General features: G+C 29.1%; 1 protein-coding gene across 2 annotated transcripts; it reads left to right on the top strand.

The window, feature by feature from the left end:
• Positions 1–449: 449 nt before the first annotated feature.
• Positions 450–14579, top strand: LOC145189857 (uncharacterized). Of its 2 annotated transcripts, none has more exons than XM_090091825.1 (14): positions 450–686; positions 2201–2320; positions 2597–5088; positions 5381–5616; positions 5722–6546; positions 7629–7846; positions 8197–8357; positions 10505–10640; positions 11085–11207; positions 12983–13105; positions 13273–13410; positions 13663–13782; positions 13908–14024; positions 14169–14579. In XM_090091825.1, exons 1-14 carry the CDS (start codon positions 632–634, stop codon positions 14429–14431), a joined length of 5127 nt encoding a protein of 1708 aa, XP_089947951.1. In that variant the 5' UTR covers positions 450–631; the 3' UTR covers positions 14432–14579. The 2 variants fall into 2 exon arrangements, with proteins under 2 accessions (XP_089947951.1, XP_089947952.1); XM_090091826.1 differs by lacking the exon at positions 450–686 and adding an exon at positions 1761–2002.
• The last annotated feature ends 2691 nt before the right edge of the window (positions 14580–17270 follow it).

Raw genomic sequence — 17270 nt, 5'->3', positions numbered from 1 at the left:
AGAGGATGTTAAAAGGTAGAAAACTGATCCGAAATAAAAAAAGAACAGTTTTTCAAGAAGTTCTCGATTAAAGAGCAAATACAACAATAATATATATTAATAATAATCAATGCCTTCTCTACTTTGTTGTAATGTTGAAGAAAGGGCCTTTTTATCCCATTTTCACTGCTAGAGCACTAAAATCTATTTTTATTTTGGACTCCACATGCTCTAATTACGTCTCTTCTATATACTCACATCAAAAGCTATCTGTTAAAATAAATATACATTCACAATGAGGATAATTATGAAACATAAAAATTCCTTCCAGGCAATATGTAAAATACAAACTAACTATTTTTATTTTTGAAAATTCGTTAAAAAGGAGTAAATAATTTACAGTTTTTTTTTAAATAATCGGCATGGGAGATTTAAAAAGTGAATGCTGATTCAAACTTATATTTTTGATTGATTTACGATTGGTTAAAATGCTAAATAGGTAATATTCTCTCTAAGAATATCTACGGCAAAGAGTTAAAAATCATGTGTTAAAAAGTTATGAAATCATGGAGACTTGTTAAAAACATTGAGAGTTTGTAGCACAGCTAATTCCGCAAAATGTGAATATATTTTGGTGAAACCGACAAAAAATATGGACTACATTTTTAACTTTTTTTTAATTCTGGTTTGTTGCTACTCATTGAATGGTAAGACAATTTAGTTCCAATTTTTTTCTGAAAGTCATTTTAAAACCTGATACGTAATGCATAGATAATATATATGCTATAGAGTGACTTTTACATATATCGGTCTAATAAGCTAATGTAGTATGTAATAGATTTAGGATGTATAGGAAGCGTAAATAGGAAGTAATCATCCCACTTTATTTGAATTGAGGTAATTTTTTAAAGAGTTTATGGAGAAAGTTTAATTCTTAATAATATTTTGTAATAATCCACTTAATTGTTTTACAGTTAATAATAATTAAATATAATACAGGTAATAACAATTAACAAATTGTTCTTTCATTCTTGTATGTAATTTACTTTATCGGCTGGCTTTGTAATTAATATTGAGTCTAATTCAAAATTTAATTAAAAATTTTCAAAATTATCATCAAAAAAACAAACAGCACAATATGCCGAAAATCAATTCGTTGGATTTGTTGCGCTTGGAATAAAGCAACACTTGAGATAACTTTAAAGAGACTACGCAACTTAATAAAACTAAATTCAAATTGATTATTTCGTGTTTAAGTGACAGATCATGTTTATAAGAAATTCATATTTTCACTCAACGCAGCAATATTATCATGAGGATTCTTTATTTGGTTCCGAGCGTTCTGTAGAGGCAAAAATTAAATAAAATATTGAGTACTTTATGTAAATAATTCTGTAGTCATACTTTTTTTTTTTTGGTGGAGCCTAACTAACATTTCCAGATACCCCTAAATTATATGTTGTGATTAAAGCAATGAGACAATATCCTGCCACTCATTTTGGTATCAACTGCTAGTTCGGCTAGTGAATACAGAAAAAAAAAAGTTCAATGAGAGTGGATTAAAGAAAATCTATCAACCTTGCTTCTTCTCTATTGAAAGGAGTTTTAATATAAATTTTGATTGGTAAAAATTTATACTCCGACAATTTATGTGCTCTTGCATTAAACGTGTATTGCATTTCAATACTATCTTAAAATGCGAAAGAGCCTAAAAGAAGAAAAGACATTGGCGAATTTAAAGGTTGGTTGGATGGAGGGGGTGGGGGAGGACGGAGATATTTAAATTAAATAAATCTATCAAGCTTAGGCCCGAACGCAAGCACCAAGCCTGAAATCCAAAATCAATCTGAAGCTTGGTTTCAAGAATAAAATTTGCGAACTTCTAAAATATTCCTGGTCATAAAGCATATATAAAATGCACAAGTTCCTTGATCTCAAATATGACTGGCATATTGCTATCGTTTATAAACAAAACTTTTTAGCTGCACTGACTACAAAGTTTATCATGATACCCTTTACTATGGTACCTCTTGTATTACCCTTTACTATGGTGCTTCTTGTAATACCCTTTACTATGGTGCTTCTTGTAATAGTGCACACAATAAAAAATCTAATATTGCAAATAATTGTTCTTATTGATTGAATGCTGAAAATTATGAAAATGGTACATACAAATACATGCACACATTTGTTAATCAATATTTTAAAATTTACTAATTAGGTTTTCCAGAGAAAGGATTGAGTGTTTCCATGGTTAACTCTAAATCATATGATTACAACAAGTGGGAGATACTTAGAGGATGGGATGTCTCAACTCATCTTGTTGGGCAATATATTAGAGGTAACAGGTTTGTTAACCAAATTGATGAAGAATATAAGCATTGTTATAAATAGCTTGATATCTTAAAACATATTTTAAAATTAATTTTGTAATTTTTCAAAACTATTAACCATAGTAGTTAATAGTTTTGAAAAATTTCTATTTTAAACCTAAAATCGGTTTTAAATGGTAGCCAATTTTAAATGGTAATGAACTATTGAGTTTATCAATGTTGTAATACACTATTATTCCTATCAAAACTGTCTTTAAAATTCAGAAAAATATATTTTCATTTAGGTTTGATGTTTGATGATGCAAAAGCTGTGATAAAAATTCAAACACCTGGTATTTATTATATTTCCTTTCATGTCATACTGGAAAACATAGAAGATTCTCTGACAGCTGCAATATCAATTAACAATAAATTTGACAGTTTTCCAATTGTAAGTGCTCTGAGAGTAAATGAAACTAGCACAGTTGGTGCTTCAGGTTTTCTTAAATTAACTGCAAGTGATACAATTAGCGTGGCAGCATATTCTACAAAATCTTACACAGTGAGCAAAAATACAGCTTTAATTATTCGCTATCATGATGATGCTTTATCTGTCTCTGGGTTTTTGTTTAGCTTGCCTGAGTATGCATTAAATAACAAGACAACTTCACTGATGTTAGGCCCATGGGCTGCACCAATATACGGCCAGTTCTCAAGCTCCTTAAGTTTTCAGCCTGGCCAATATGAGTATACTGTACCTATTAATGGCTCATACATGATTACATTGAACTTAATTTTGACAATTCTTCAGTTTGAGTATGATGTACAATTAAGTTTGTATGCAAGCAATCTTTTGATTTTTAATATTGATATTGAAGAGATACCATTTTCTACAGCCACTGTAAACTTAAATGAAATTGTACATCTAAACTTTGGAGAAGTTCTTAGGGTTATACTCACAACAAATGGTGCCAGGCTTAATTTGCAAGATATGAGCAGCTGGTCAGTTTTGTTGCTAATGCAACAAGAGGATATAGTGAATGGTTTTCGTGGAACTCTTGAAAATAGTTTAATTATTTTTGATACAAATGAATATCAGATAATCGGAAAATGGCTTCCACAGAATAATACACTAGATTTTTCTCAGCTTTTATCATCATCAGTTGAAAATGGAAACAGTTTTAATACAAAAAGCGATGGAATGTTTTATGCCACAGTGGATCTTAGTTTTTCACTTTTCATGAATATTTCACAGAAGGGATACTTTTCATTGTCATTTTTTCAGGAGCCAAATGGTATTTTTGCTGAAAAGCAAGTTATTCCAAAATTACAGGGGATTACAATAGATGGTCTCTCTGTACAAACTTATCGAGTAAGTTTAGCTGGTGTATTTGAACTCTCCAGAACTACTCCTTTATCTGTGGCTATAGATGGAAAAAATATAAGTAAATTTATCATTAACAAAGAATCTTCTTTTGCCATTATAGAAACCAGCTCTTTGTATCCTGGTTTTCACGGTGCCCTTGATAGTTCCATGCATGTTTCCAACAATGATCGGAATAAAATTAAAGAGTGGAAAAGTTTTAATAGTGATATAGGCGGACTGTATGATTTTACAAATGGTTTAAGTATTGGAAATGATATATACACTGTGAGTGAAGATGGCTTATATCTAGCTGTTGCAAATATAGTTGTAAGTGATGTTGACGATGGATGTATTTATGGGTTTATTAAGCGACTGTCAACTGACTCTGATAGTGTTTCAGCCAAATGTTGTTCTTTAGCACTAAAGATGGCCTTTAACTTTGGTGGTTTTTTCTTGCTCAAACGCGGAGAAACATTGTTTGTAGAACTCCAATCTAACATTGATGAAGATTGGAAAGTCTTACTGTCTGGGTTCACTGTTGCATACATGGGAATGAATCCAATATATTTTCAAAGTGGATTAAATGATGTTGTTGTTGTTGACCAGGGTACTATTACAATTGATAATTGGCAGAACACTGCAGATAGTTTAGTTACTAATGGTAAATTTGTTGCCCCTTATGATGGTGTATATTTTACAGTAGCTAACATTATTGTTAAAGTTGATAGATATTTTGATTCCGAAAAAAAAGCTTACATTAGTATAGACGGTCAGGAAGTTAAAGGTTTATACAGCAAGAAAAAAACATATATAGGGACTTCTTTCATATTGTTTTTGTCAGGTTCATTTTATGCAACTAAAAATAGCATTATTGCTGTGAATTTACAAACAGGCACACAGTTAAATGTTTTAGTAGAAAGCACTTGGGGAATTGTACTTGTTTCAAGCTCAACAGAAGTTTCTGGTGCGTTAGGTGTTTTGAATAAAGATTCATACTTTAGTGATCAAGTAGGTGATTGGAAAAATGCTGGAATCTGGACATTTAATGACAATCAAGATTTTAATGGACAATACTTGCAATCCATTACTCTTTCATTTGATGATTCAACTTATATAAACGTTCTTGAAGAAGGTGTTTACCTGATCTCTGCTAATATTGAAGTGTTTTGTAATGTAATTCGGTCACTAAACAAAATTTCTGTACATTTGAATGATGATTTAGAAACTGGTTTAACTGTTTGGCAGTCCTCAACATGGAAAAAAGAAACTCTGCACTTGTGTGGTGCACTCTTTCTTAAGAAAAATGATAAAATATATTTGCGTGTTTCATTTGACAACTTTTTGGACACAACAATACTAAGTGGTAGTGGATTATCTATAGTTCTTTTATCAAACAGTGAAGCAAGTTCAAGTTTCTTTGCAATACTCAAGGTAAAAAATTAAATATTCATAAGTATTATCAAAATAATACTTTTATTTTGGAATTTTAAATGTAATAAAGTTTAAAAAAAAAACATGAGGAGTTTTTCAACAAGAGTAAAAAAAAAACAAAAAACAATAGAGAAGATTTCATAATGACTTTCATAAATCTCTAAGTAGAAATAAGTAAGAAATTTTCTTGTTTTTAGTGCTTTTTATGTAAAATGAAATTGATTGTTTTATTGCTGTTTAAGGTATTTCATGGTTTAGATTGTTAAATACATAATAAAGTTTCTTGTTAAAGGATGATTTTGATGTTGGCAGTATTGAAAAGACTTTATCAAAGTGGTATTTCCCAACATTGCTTGCTACTAATAATTTTGATTTAAACACTGGTATTGTAAACATATCTCAGTCAGGTTTCTACATGTTATCAATTACATTGCTTTTTGAAAAATCTAATCAAACATTTGTGAATGGGGTGACAGTGGCTTTGTTAGTCAACGCAAATGCTAAAATAAATTTTTCTTTAACATTTCAGTAAGTGCATAAATAATTTTTAAGTAGTTGTAAAAGAATGTTTATAAATTATTGAATCTAAAATAAAAATCCATTTTAGTTTAGTTTTTCTTTTGTTTTGTGTAGGGAAACAGAGCTGCATTTTCATTTCAGCGAGATATATTTTTTTAATTTTGAAGATACCATTTCATTGAGTGTTGTGAATAATTATGATACGTTAAAGATTAGTGAATCCCAAAGCCATTTTAATGTTTCAGAAGAGATGTTAAATGCAAAAGTAAGAAAAACAGTTTCTTCCTTTTCTTTATCATATCTACCAGAGATGAAAGCATCACGGGGTTGGTCAATGAATATTTTTGCTCAAGAGATTGTTAATGCACATGAGACTGACTTTAGTCTTGAAAGTTGGTCTGATCTTAAGGAGCAATCAGGTTCTTCTCCTGAAGGTGATTATTTTGTAAAAACATCTGGGAATTATTTGCTAGAAAGCAAGATCAATCTGTACAATATAAATGGATCTGTTGAAATAAGTTTTGTTAATGATAAAGCAAAGATATGTACTAGTGCTCTTGAATGTATTGGTAACTGCAGAATCTTATTAGAAATGAATTGCTTTGCTGCTCTAATATTAAATGATGCTGTTTCCATTGTTGTAAAATCGTCTGATTCTCCTGTCAGAGTTGATATAGGATCATTGCGTGTTGTTAATTTAATCACAACAAGTAATGTAGGTTTTGGCAAAACCCTTTTTAGTGATTTACGTTTGGAACTAACACTTGATAATTGGCATTCTGTTGGACCTTGGGTATCTAATAAAACAAATTATTATGGTTTGTTTGACAAAAACTTTCAAACTTTTGAAAATAAATCTATAGTTCTAAAGCAAGGAACTTATCAAGTTGTTGCAAATCTTATCGTTGATTTTAGAAGGAGCAACTTTAACAGTAACTGGTAAGGTTTTTTAATGATGCTTTATATCTTTCACAATGTATGTATGTATGTATGTATGTATGTATGTATGTATGTATGTATGTATGTATGTATGTATGTATGTATGTATGTATGTATGTATGTATGTATGTATGTATGTATGTATGTATGTATGTATGTATGTATGTATGTATGCATGTATGCAAGCATGCATGCATGCATGCATGCATGCATGCATGTGTTTTAACAACAATCATTTTAATAACAACTTTTGTAAAAATAAAAATGATACTATACAGGAGTTAGAAGAGCAATTTATAGCAATAAAGCAAAAGTAGATTATGTAATAAGGTTTTAAAAGTTTCCAGCCTTCATTTGCTCAAGAAAGAATGTTTGTTTTTATATGAAATGGCAAATTTGATACCATCTGTCACTTTTTAATCTTTTTTTTTTTCTTTTGTAACAGACAGATTTCAGAGCAGAGGAATTCTTCATTCACTGCAATCATCTATCCATTTTTCATATGTTTAAAAAAAGACTTTGTTTTTTAAAACAAATAGTATTCTGTTTACTTTTGTTTAAGCATTAATGTTTGATCTGATTAAATATTGTCTGTCCAAATCCAAAGTCTGATTTCTTGCTGTTTAAATATTCTTGATTAGTCAGATTTGAGCATCTCACAATACACTATATCCTTTGAATCATGGCAAATCTATTTTAAAACCATGGATGTTAAGTTTTGCTTTTTAGCCTTTTTTTTTTTGGTTTTTCATTTCAAGTTCACCATCTGATAATAGCTTTTCTGGATGAGGCATGGGGACTCCAAACTTTTTTCGATAATTAATGACTTTTAGCTGCAATTTTAACTAAAGCAAAAAAGAATGTTTGCTGTAACAGCTGTATTGTTGCCACAAACTTCAACTTGGTTAAATAATAAACAACTTCTTACTGTACTTTCAATACAGTAAAAAGTTGTTTATTATACAACGAATCGACACTTACTTTGCTTTTATGTGAAATGTGTAAATATAAAATATTTACTAGAAATATGAAAAAATTAAAAATAATAAAGCATTTTTACTTTTATCATATTTCTCTTTTAGTTCAATTACTTTGATGTCTGGTGTATTTGTTGATAATGATCTTGCAGTATCTATGTTCCAACAAACTGTTTTATATGCAGAGCACAATGTAATTACAATAAATCTTGTTGGAAATTTCAAAATAAGGAAGTGGGCACAAATGGAAATTAAAATGAAGTTATCAACAAATGCAAACATAACCTTGCTTCAGAGTAGTTCATGGGGAGCTGTGTTGATAGGTTTGTTTATTATTAGATGTTGGTTTAGACATATTTGCTTTTTAAAAGTTTAAAAGATGTTTAAAAGTAAAATAGCATTCTTTTAAAGAGAAATGTCAATAAAAATTATTGATAAAAATAAGTATTTAAAAAAAAGATATTATTTGGAATTGTATAACTAAAAATGAATAATTTTAGTTTACTGAGCTCATCCTTACAGTAACATTTGTTAATTATATATATATATATATATATATATATATATATATATATATATATATATATATATATATATATATATATATATATATATATATATATACTTGCATAAAAGTATTAAATTGCAGATTAAAAAGCAATTTCTTTTTCAGCTAACTCTTCTTTTTCAAGAAGTTCTGACAAAGGACCTCTTATGTTAACTAAGTTTTCACCAGCAAATTATTCAACATGGCTGGTTGGCTTAACCAAAGAATGGATATGTGAAGCAGCTGGTGATGGAGACTTGACATATATATGGTATAAAAACAATGAGGTTAGTATTAACTTTTTAAACACTATTTGTTTACACTTCTGCTATTTTTTTAATAGAATTAAAAGTTATCTTTATCATACTTAGGTTTTTTTTAATACCAACGTTTAATGTTGTCTATAATCTTTTTGGAACACATTAACAAAACATAATAATGCTGGTTCCTTTATAGTTTTTAGCAAGAGTTTTCAATAGACACAGAAAAAATAAAGTGCTAAAAATATGCTACCCTTGTAAAAGTATGGTTGAAATTGAAGATCTTTTGATATATAGTTTTAAACTTTTACAATTTAAATGAAAAAGAAATTACTTTTTAATCTGCAATTTAACACTTTAATTTCATCACAGCAGACACTATAGTATTTTTTGTATATACATATTCTTTGTGTTAATATTTTGTATATAGATAACATTTACATTTTTTATGGTTTATAACATCTGAAGATTGCTATTGCATGAAATTTTAGGTTATTTTAATAAATAAATCTAACTAAGTATTTAGTTTTTATGTTTCTGTGTGTGTGTGTTGTTACATATTAATGTTAATAGCTAAATATCTTTCTTGTTACATACTAATGTTAATAGCTAAAAGCAATATCATTATTGATCTGATGACAATTAAGGTGGTAGACTGCTAAAAAAAAAATTTTAAAATCTGACATTATTCCAATTGACTTTCTCATTTTAAACACGATAAATAGGATTAAAAAAAAAAAAATTTTTTTTTTTTTCCTCTTTCTAATTTTTGGGCAAATTTAAGTGTTTTTAGGCCTAAAAAGTGCAAAGTTCTTGGAAAAGATATCTCAAAAAGTAAAATATATCAAGTCTCAAAATTTTACAGTTGTGTACCTTTTAAGTAGATAAATGTCCTGAGATAAACAAAAAATTTGAATCTTTTTCAATTTCGATGCACCATAAGCTTTTTCTATGCGTCTAAATTTAGGCCAAATTCCTGACCCCAAAACAGCCCAAAAAATTTAATTTTAATTTTTATCCAAAATTTCTTTATCTCAGGACATAAAGCTCATAAAAATGAACATCTGTACAAAATTTCAAATCATTTGGACAAATACAGCTCCCGCAATCTTATCCAGAATATGAAAAACTTTACAACAGAGAAAAATGCAAATAAAACTTTATATTTTGAAAATACAAATATATTAACACTTGAAAACAGGTTAAAACCCTCCCCCCCTTTTCATATAATGTTCCTTCTTCATCATTGTGCTTATCATCAAACCCCTTTATCCAAAATTTCTTTATCATTCAGGATTACTATCTTGACTAATACTTGGAGTATCAGAAGTAGGTAAATTTAACTTTTCAGCAGATGCTGATTTGCTTGAAGAAGTATTTGTTAGAGATGTATTATTTGATGTATTATTTGAACTTGAAGTAGTATATTCAGAAGTCAAGTGAATTTTATTCGCAAGTAATCTATAACATTTACGTTTTTTGCTTTTAGACTTATTTCTTCTTTCTGCAGAACCCATGTTGATAGTATGCACTTTTATCGAGTTAATATATAGTAATAAACCAATTCAACAACGTTGTTCTTTCACACCATGTCATTTAAACATAGAAAAACAAAAAACAAAGAAGTAGCTATTGGTTTGAGTGCTTAGATTTTGTAAAATTTAGTTAAAATTGCCTTATTTTGACGTTGCTATGAGCGTTGCTAGGGGAAGCAAAATCACCCTACTAAGTTTAAACTGTTTTTTTAGGCCTTTTTATGTTTTTTTGTAAAATAATATGTATGTTTTTAAAAACAGCAATAGTTAAAGTTTTTAACTAATCAACTTTTGAAAAACTACTTTTTTCAATGTTTTTTAGCAGTCTACCACCTTAAGGAGTAATACCAATAATATATTTAATTATTACTTCTAAGACTTTTACTGCTTTTTCCACTTGATTCGTGTTTTTTATGTTTACAAGTTATTTATACTAAGAAGATAAGACATTAAAATTGAATATAGATTTCTTGTGGTGGTGTACATGCTATCATTTAATGCCTGTTGCTTTGTAGTGTTCATAATTTTAAAATGTTGGTGTTTTCATGATAGCAAGCATTCACTGCAAGTAAAATCCATGTTTTGTTGATATCTGTTCTGATCAGCTATATACTAGAAATTACTATTCTGTTACTTTAGATTATAGATGTGCAGCAGTCAACAATTGGCATTTTAAAAATTGCTGGTTACATCAATGATAGTGGTAGTTACAATTGTGTGGTAGAGTTAGACAACATTAATGCTTCCTCTAACTCTCTTAATGTCAATATATATGGTATTTACTATAAATTAACTTACAACTTGCATATTAATATATATTAAAGTTTAGAATATTTTTCTCAAATGTTTTTAATGCTCCAATTTTACTATACAAATTAAAAAAAATAGTTCTTTAGTTTTTTTCAAATGTTTTCTTTAAAAGACAAAATTTTCACTTGACTTTTATTGAAAAGAGTTTTTTTTTTAACATAATGGTAACTTCAATTTTTATGGTACATTAAAGTTCTTGAAAATTTCCCATGTTTTGCACATAAAAATTTTTTTTAATTTGAAACTTTTGTTTTAATTATTAGTTTTTATTGATGCTTTTATTTACTACTTACTAACTATAAAGTATTAACTACTTTCAAGAAGATTTTAAAGAGCCTTTTTCTCAACACCAAATTTTTTTATTATAAATATTTCATTTATGTTTTTATAATTAAGCTGGTCTATTTAGACATCAATGAATGTGCTTTAAACATCTATAATTGTTCAAAAAATGCAACTTGTTACAACACTCCAGGAAGTTTCATATGCTTATGCAATCATGGGTTTTTTGATGATGGTCTAGAGTGCATTGGTAAAAACCTTTATTTTTATTTCAGTTCAGTCCTGTTAGTTTGTATATGCAGAAGTTGTTGTAATTTTAGAATTAAAGAATCATTTGATATTGAGCACTTTCAGACTCTGGTGCAAGTTGAAATTTAATTCACCTTAATAGTGATAGCTTTTAAAATCATTTTAAAAAATTTATATGATTTATGTTAAATACTTTTTAGTACATGCAGAAAGCAAATGTTGAGAGATTCAGTCATGGTTATTGACTCTAAAACATTATTGTTGAGTATTTTCAACATTAAATGTTGATTTGTGTTTCATATGTTGTATTTCAATCTTCTTGACAGGAATGTGCTCTAAAAACATAATGTTTCATATGCCTGTGGGATTTTTTCCAAAAATGTTTCCTAACATTTTTATAAAGAGTTGACTACTTTAAAGACACTTGATATTTTAGTCTTTCTCTATGGACACTTACCAGGCTAATTTTCCTGCATAATACCTCTTAAGCCTATTGAGTTTTTATGTTTTTAATTTGAACTGAAACCAAGAAAGAAATATAGCCTTGCTAAAAAAATAAATCTTCAATTTTTCAATTTTTGTAAATTCAATTTTTTGTAAATTAAAAGTATTATTTGAAAAAAAATTTAACTTATTTGAGATTTGAAGAAAAAAATTTGTTCCCTAAAGTTTACCTTTTAATATGCCCAAGTTTTATCCTCCTCCTGTGCAGGTTTTAGCAAATTTGGCAATTAAATTTAGTGCACTGAATTTGAATTAGTTGTTCAAAATGGCTGTTTTTTAGTTTAAAACATTAGCAGAACATAATACACGAAATAGAATATGATAGACAATACAATAAACTTCCAAAAATATTATGAAATGTTTTTCATAACATTTTTCAATTGTTTATATAAAAAAAAAAAACACACTCTAAAATCCACTATTTTTATCTGTATCAACTATATGATTTTGTATATTACTTTGGATATGTACAAATACATTCAGAACATAATCTTCATCATTTTCCTCTGGCATGTAATGCAGCATTTTTTAAATGGTTGGATTGTTTTTTTGCATCACAAAGCTTTAATTTCAGATCATGTAAAATGTCCACACAAACACATGAGTACCATTAAGAACTATAAAGTAATGATTCAACAACAACAAACATGAAACTCTAAAAGTAAAAATCCACTCCCCTGTATGGTTTGTGCCCTAGATGAATGCCAAGTTTATGAGCATAATTGTAAACTCTTGCTTCTGTGACACACAAGTCACAGAAGTGTTTTTAAAATATTCAGCTCAATACTATGACTAGCTATAATTAGCATTGATGGTATGGATAATTATTAAATTAAATTATTACCCTTCCATAAATGTTATGGTAGCCTACCTAATTCACCATCAGCTGATAATATAGGTGACAGTGCAAATGTTTAACAGAATTAACTGATTCTCTGCATAAATGGCATTGATAAATTGTATTAGCGTAGCTAAAGACAATAAATAATTTGTGTAATCCATTACGATAACACAAGTTAATATAACACAAAAAGTGTTATTTTATTCATCTCATGAATATGTTCTAGTTGTATATACTCTAGCAGTGCGCAACAGTATATTCAAAACGGCCACGGCCTTAAACCTCTTTAATTTTGATGTTACAGTACAGTGAACAATTGCTGAAATGTTATCACAATTTTTAGTTGAACAGTTTCTCAACATCACTTTTCTGTGTGTATTTAAATGTATAAACTGATCATTTAAAATAATTTTCTCTTTTTTTTTGTGAAGACGAAAATGAGTGTACAACAGGAAACTTTCTATGTGGCATCAATGCTCAATGTATTAATACATTTGGAAGCTATATTTGCATGTGCAATAAAGGGTTTGAGGGAGATGGTAGAGACTGCAGAAGTAAGATTTTTGAAAGTTTTTTCTTGGAAAAATAGTTTCAAACAAAATTTGTTTATTGATTTTTTTTTTTTTTCTTTGTTTTTTTTTTTTTTTAACAAATCAAATATTACAAATGATTTTATTTAAATGTTTGATTCATTTCAAATATTTGAAATTTATTCACTTAGATATCAACGAATGTCTTGATTCCTTGCGTAACAATCAAAGTATATGCGTACCAAATGCTGAGTGTGAAGATACAATAGGCAGCTATACTTGCAAATGTCCTGTTGGTTTTGAAGGGAACGGAACTGTCAGTTGCAATGGTATTGATCTTATAACATTTTAAAATATATTGCTAAAGATTCTTGCTGTTAATAATAGTTTCTTTTGGGTCCACTTTTTAATTCCATATATAAAAAAAATTCATTTGGATGACTCAAACTGCATAAAAAAAAATGATAAGATGAATAAGCGAGACAGTATTGAATCATACACATTGATTGTATTCAACAAGGAACTCATCTTGTATCATTATAATTCAATCACCATGTTATTATTTTTTTTTCTTGCTTTAGACAAAAATGAATGTGATGATTCAAACTTTTGCTATCTTAATTCTGTATGTATAAACACGATTGGGAGTGCTAAGTGCAAATGCAATCCTGGTTATAGCGCTTATGGAAAACAATGCATAGGTATGGCATCTTGTTAAGTTGTTCAAAAAAAAACTGTTTGTTTTCAGTATTTTCCTATTTTTTTAACACAACTTTTTTAAAATTAAAGTAAGATAAAAAAGGATTGTTTTATTTTTATATTTCAGACACAGATGAATGCATGGGACCTAATCCTTGCATAAACGGTAATTGTTCAAATACGGTAGGATCGTTTACGTGTTTATGTCCAACTGGGTATCTCTTAAATGGTTTTACATGTGAAGGTATAAAGTCAGTTTTAAAAATTTCCTTTAAGCGCTGTTTTTGTAGCTAAGATAAGTGTTATCTCCGTTTTTTCAAGTTTTTGAGCGCTTATGCATTACGTGTTTTCGCTGGAAACTTTCTTTAATTTTTTATCTTATTTTTAGCTAATAGCCCTCAAAGTGGAAAACAGACTACTTGCTTAAAAGATTCGCAAAGCTACGCCTGTCTTTGTGGCGATAATGCAAAGCGAGAAAATAATATCCTTTGCAATGGTTTGTTTTTAGCGCTCATCATTCTCTCAGTGATTGCAGTAATTGTTGTGATATTTGTAGTTAAGTACATGAAATCGAGAAAGCTCAAAAAGATTGGCCCAGTAAAAGTGCACAAAGAGAAGTATATCGAAATGGAAAACGAGTTTGAAATCTAAAATGGCTTTTTTCTTAAGTAGTTACGCAAAAGAAGTCTTTCCATAATTTTTTGCTTTTTTTTTTGTAATTATTGAGAAATTGGGCTACAAAATTGTATTTTTTACTTTTAACATTAGATTTAGATTTGAAAAATATTTCCGAAATGTGTACGAGCCTCCTAAAGGTATTAACATACCGTATATACTCGCGTATAAGTCGAGAAAAATTGGACGAAATATTTACTCTAAAACAGCAATTCGACTTATATGCGGGTCAGAAAAAAAACAAACTTATTCCTAGAAATTTTTTTTTTCGTATTTCTTATTTTTTGATTAAAAAATGTTTCATTTAATATTGATTTTGTATTGATTTTAGATCGACTTTTAGGCGAGTATATACGGTAATTATCAAGTATCAATTCTGTTTGGCTTAAAAAAATTATATGCAAAGGAATTCGCGTATTGATTGCAACACGGAAAATTAAAAAAATTGAGTATAAATGTTTATAAGAAACAATTTCAAATGATCAAAGCAAAAAAATGATGCACAAAATTTCCAGTCAAAATTTCAATATTATTAATTCATCGGATGGTAGGTTGTGTGGAAAGAAACAAATAAAAATACAAAAAAGACTGAGCTAAAAACAATTGAGTCCATCCACTTGCAAAATAATTCTTGCGTTTTTAGTAAAAAACAAAACTCGGTTAAAAACCTTTAAAATAACTATTTTTGAGATCATTTGCATAGTTTTCAATTCAAACTAACAAAAATAGTTATTTCAAAAAATTTTCTAGCCGATTTCTGTAAGTGAAACTTGTCGATGTGGACTATCGCATATAACTGGTTACTTTGCGTTGATTGAGTTTTTCATTGTAGCTTTCATTTGCCACGAATCAGTTTTTGTTAAAAATTTGTTTTAATTCATGATTTGCGCTTTTATCTTTTAAGGAAATCCAATATATCTGTGAAGAAAATCATAGATTTTGGAATGCTAAAGAGAGAGATCAGTTATTATTATTTCTATTAAATATTGTAATGTTATAAAATCTCAGCTTAATGGAATAAGAATTCAATGCGTTTGCGTGCCTTATTGATTATTGTTGGAATCAAACCAATCTGCTACATAATTGGATCATTGACAGCCGTTGAGTTAAAATATAGCACTACAAGGAAGCTCTTTCTTTGGACCATTGAAAAATATGTACCTGCATGGTAAAAACTTTGAGGTTTTAGTGGACAACAAACCGCAAAAGTCTAATTTTTCCGGTTCTAAACTGAATGCAAGTATTGCAATATGGCAAATCAAATTGCAGGCATATGGTTTTGACAAAATATATAAAAAAGCATTAGAGAACATTGAAGATTTTATATCCAGAAACTGTATCCCAAATGAAATGCCTAATGAGTCAGATGAAAATGAAGTACCACGTTGCCTTTTGATGTAGTTGACAACGATAACTTTAAACACTTTGTGAAAGTATGTACAAAAAGATAGTAGAAGCCAATTTCTTCAAGTACAATTTCTCTTCCTAAAATTCCGAATTTTATAATCATATGGTGAAAGAGGTTGCTGATCATGACTTAAAAAATGGCTGACAGTTTTCCCGAATGTGGAGCATATGCAAACGGAGCATACGCATATGCAAACATGTTGAATCCACGTTAAAAAGGATCTAAATTTCATATTATTGGGCAAAATTACAACATGATCAAAATATCCGTGAAGGAGAAGTTGTATTCAACATGTGCAAGGCCGAACTTAAAAACACCCCCTCACCCAACACATCACAATCCCTCATTGATGACATACAACGAGGCACAATAAGACAAAACAGGCACAAGCACAGCTACAAGAAAATACAACAACTGGATACGTAAGAAGGTCTTCCAAAGGCTTGAAGGTTCAAATTTTTGGAAAAGTGGTAGATAATCCGGAAGGGAGGACCTCCTTGATGGCGGAGTTTAAGGCGGAGTTAGAAAACTATTTAACAACACCGATTGCCGAGATAATGGGGATATATTTCGTTATTGGAAGAACCAATCAGTTAAGTATCCCAATCTTGTTCGCTTCGCGTGGAGAACATTGTCAATTTCAGCAGCTTCCTCTTGCTCTGAACGAGTGTTTTCCACAGCTGGAAATATCTGTGGTGACAAGAGAAAAAATGTCAGCATCCAAAGTTGAAAAGCTTATTTAATTAAGACAGACGAAGAAAATGAATAAAGTGCCTTTTATAATTTGACTCAACTTTCCAAAAAAAAAATTTGAAATTTTCTTTTCTGTAAATTTTCTTTGTCATTATTGTAGCAGAATAGCAAATAACAATGACCAAATAAAATTTTAGATTAAAACGTAACTGTTTTATACTTTATTTTTTCTCTTTCGATGCAATGTTTAACTATGAAGGTTTTTCGATAATTGTTTAACGATTCGTGTATCAATGCATCTGTAACGATGTATTGACCACGATGCATTGATCATTATTTAACGATGTACAATATGATGCGTCGCTCCCTATATTCCAGATACCCGTTTGTTAATATAATCAAAATTGCAGCAACACCAAGTGCCATAAACTAGAAAATTTATCTGCTATATTTGGTTATCCTGAAAAAGTAAGAAGTGTCAACGGTCCACCAAGTGAGGCTTTAAAACTGTATATTGAAAATGTTTATATAAAACACATTAAAATAACACCACGATATCCGCAAGCAAACGGTAAAGTAGAAATATACATGCAAGTAATAGGGAAAATAAAAACAACTCATTTAATGGGTAGAAATTGGAGAGAAGAACTTCAATGTATGCTTTGAAATAAAGATGTGCTCCTCATGCTATAGCCAGGAAATCACCAGCCACAT

This window comes from Hydra viridissima, unplaced genomic scaffold (assembly GCF_058129835.1).
Source record: "Hydra viridissima isolate aposymbiotic clone 2 unplaced genomic scaffold, HvirCarnegie_v1 scaffold_6, whole genome shotgun sequence".
NCBI lineage: Eukaryota > Metazoa > Cnidaria > Hydrozoa > Anthoathecata > Hydridae > Hydra > Hydra viridissima.
Note: the sequence above shows the minus strand (reverse complement) of the source record. Positions and strands in the feature narration are given on the sequence as shown.

Coding starts and splice junctions, on each gene's coding strand:
- LOC145189857 (XM_090091825.1), top strand. CDS start 632: ATGGACTACATTTTTAACTTTTTTTTAATTCTGGTTTGTTGCTACTCA. Junction 6,547..7,628: donor AGCAACTTTAACAGTAACTG/GTAAGGTTTTTT, acceptor TTTCTCTTTTAG/TTCAATTACTTTGATGTCTG. Junction 11,208..12,982: donor TGATGGTCTAGAGTGCATTG/GTAAAAACCTTT, acceptor TTTTTTGTGAAG/ACGAAAATGAGTGTACAACA.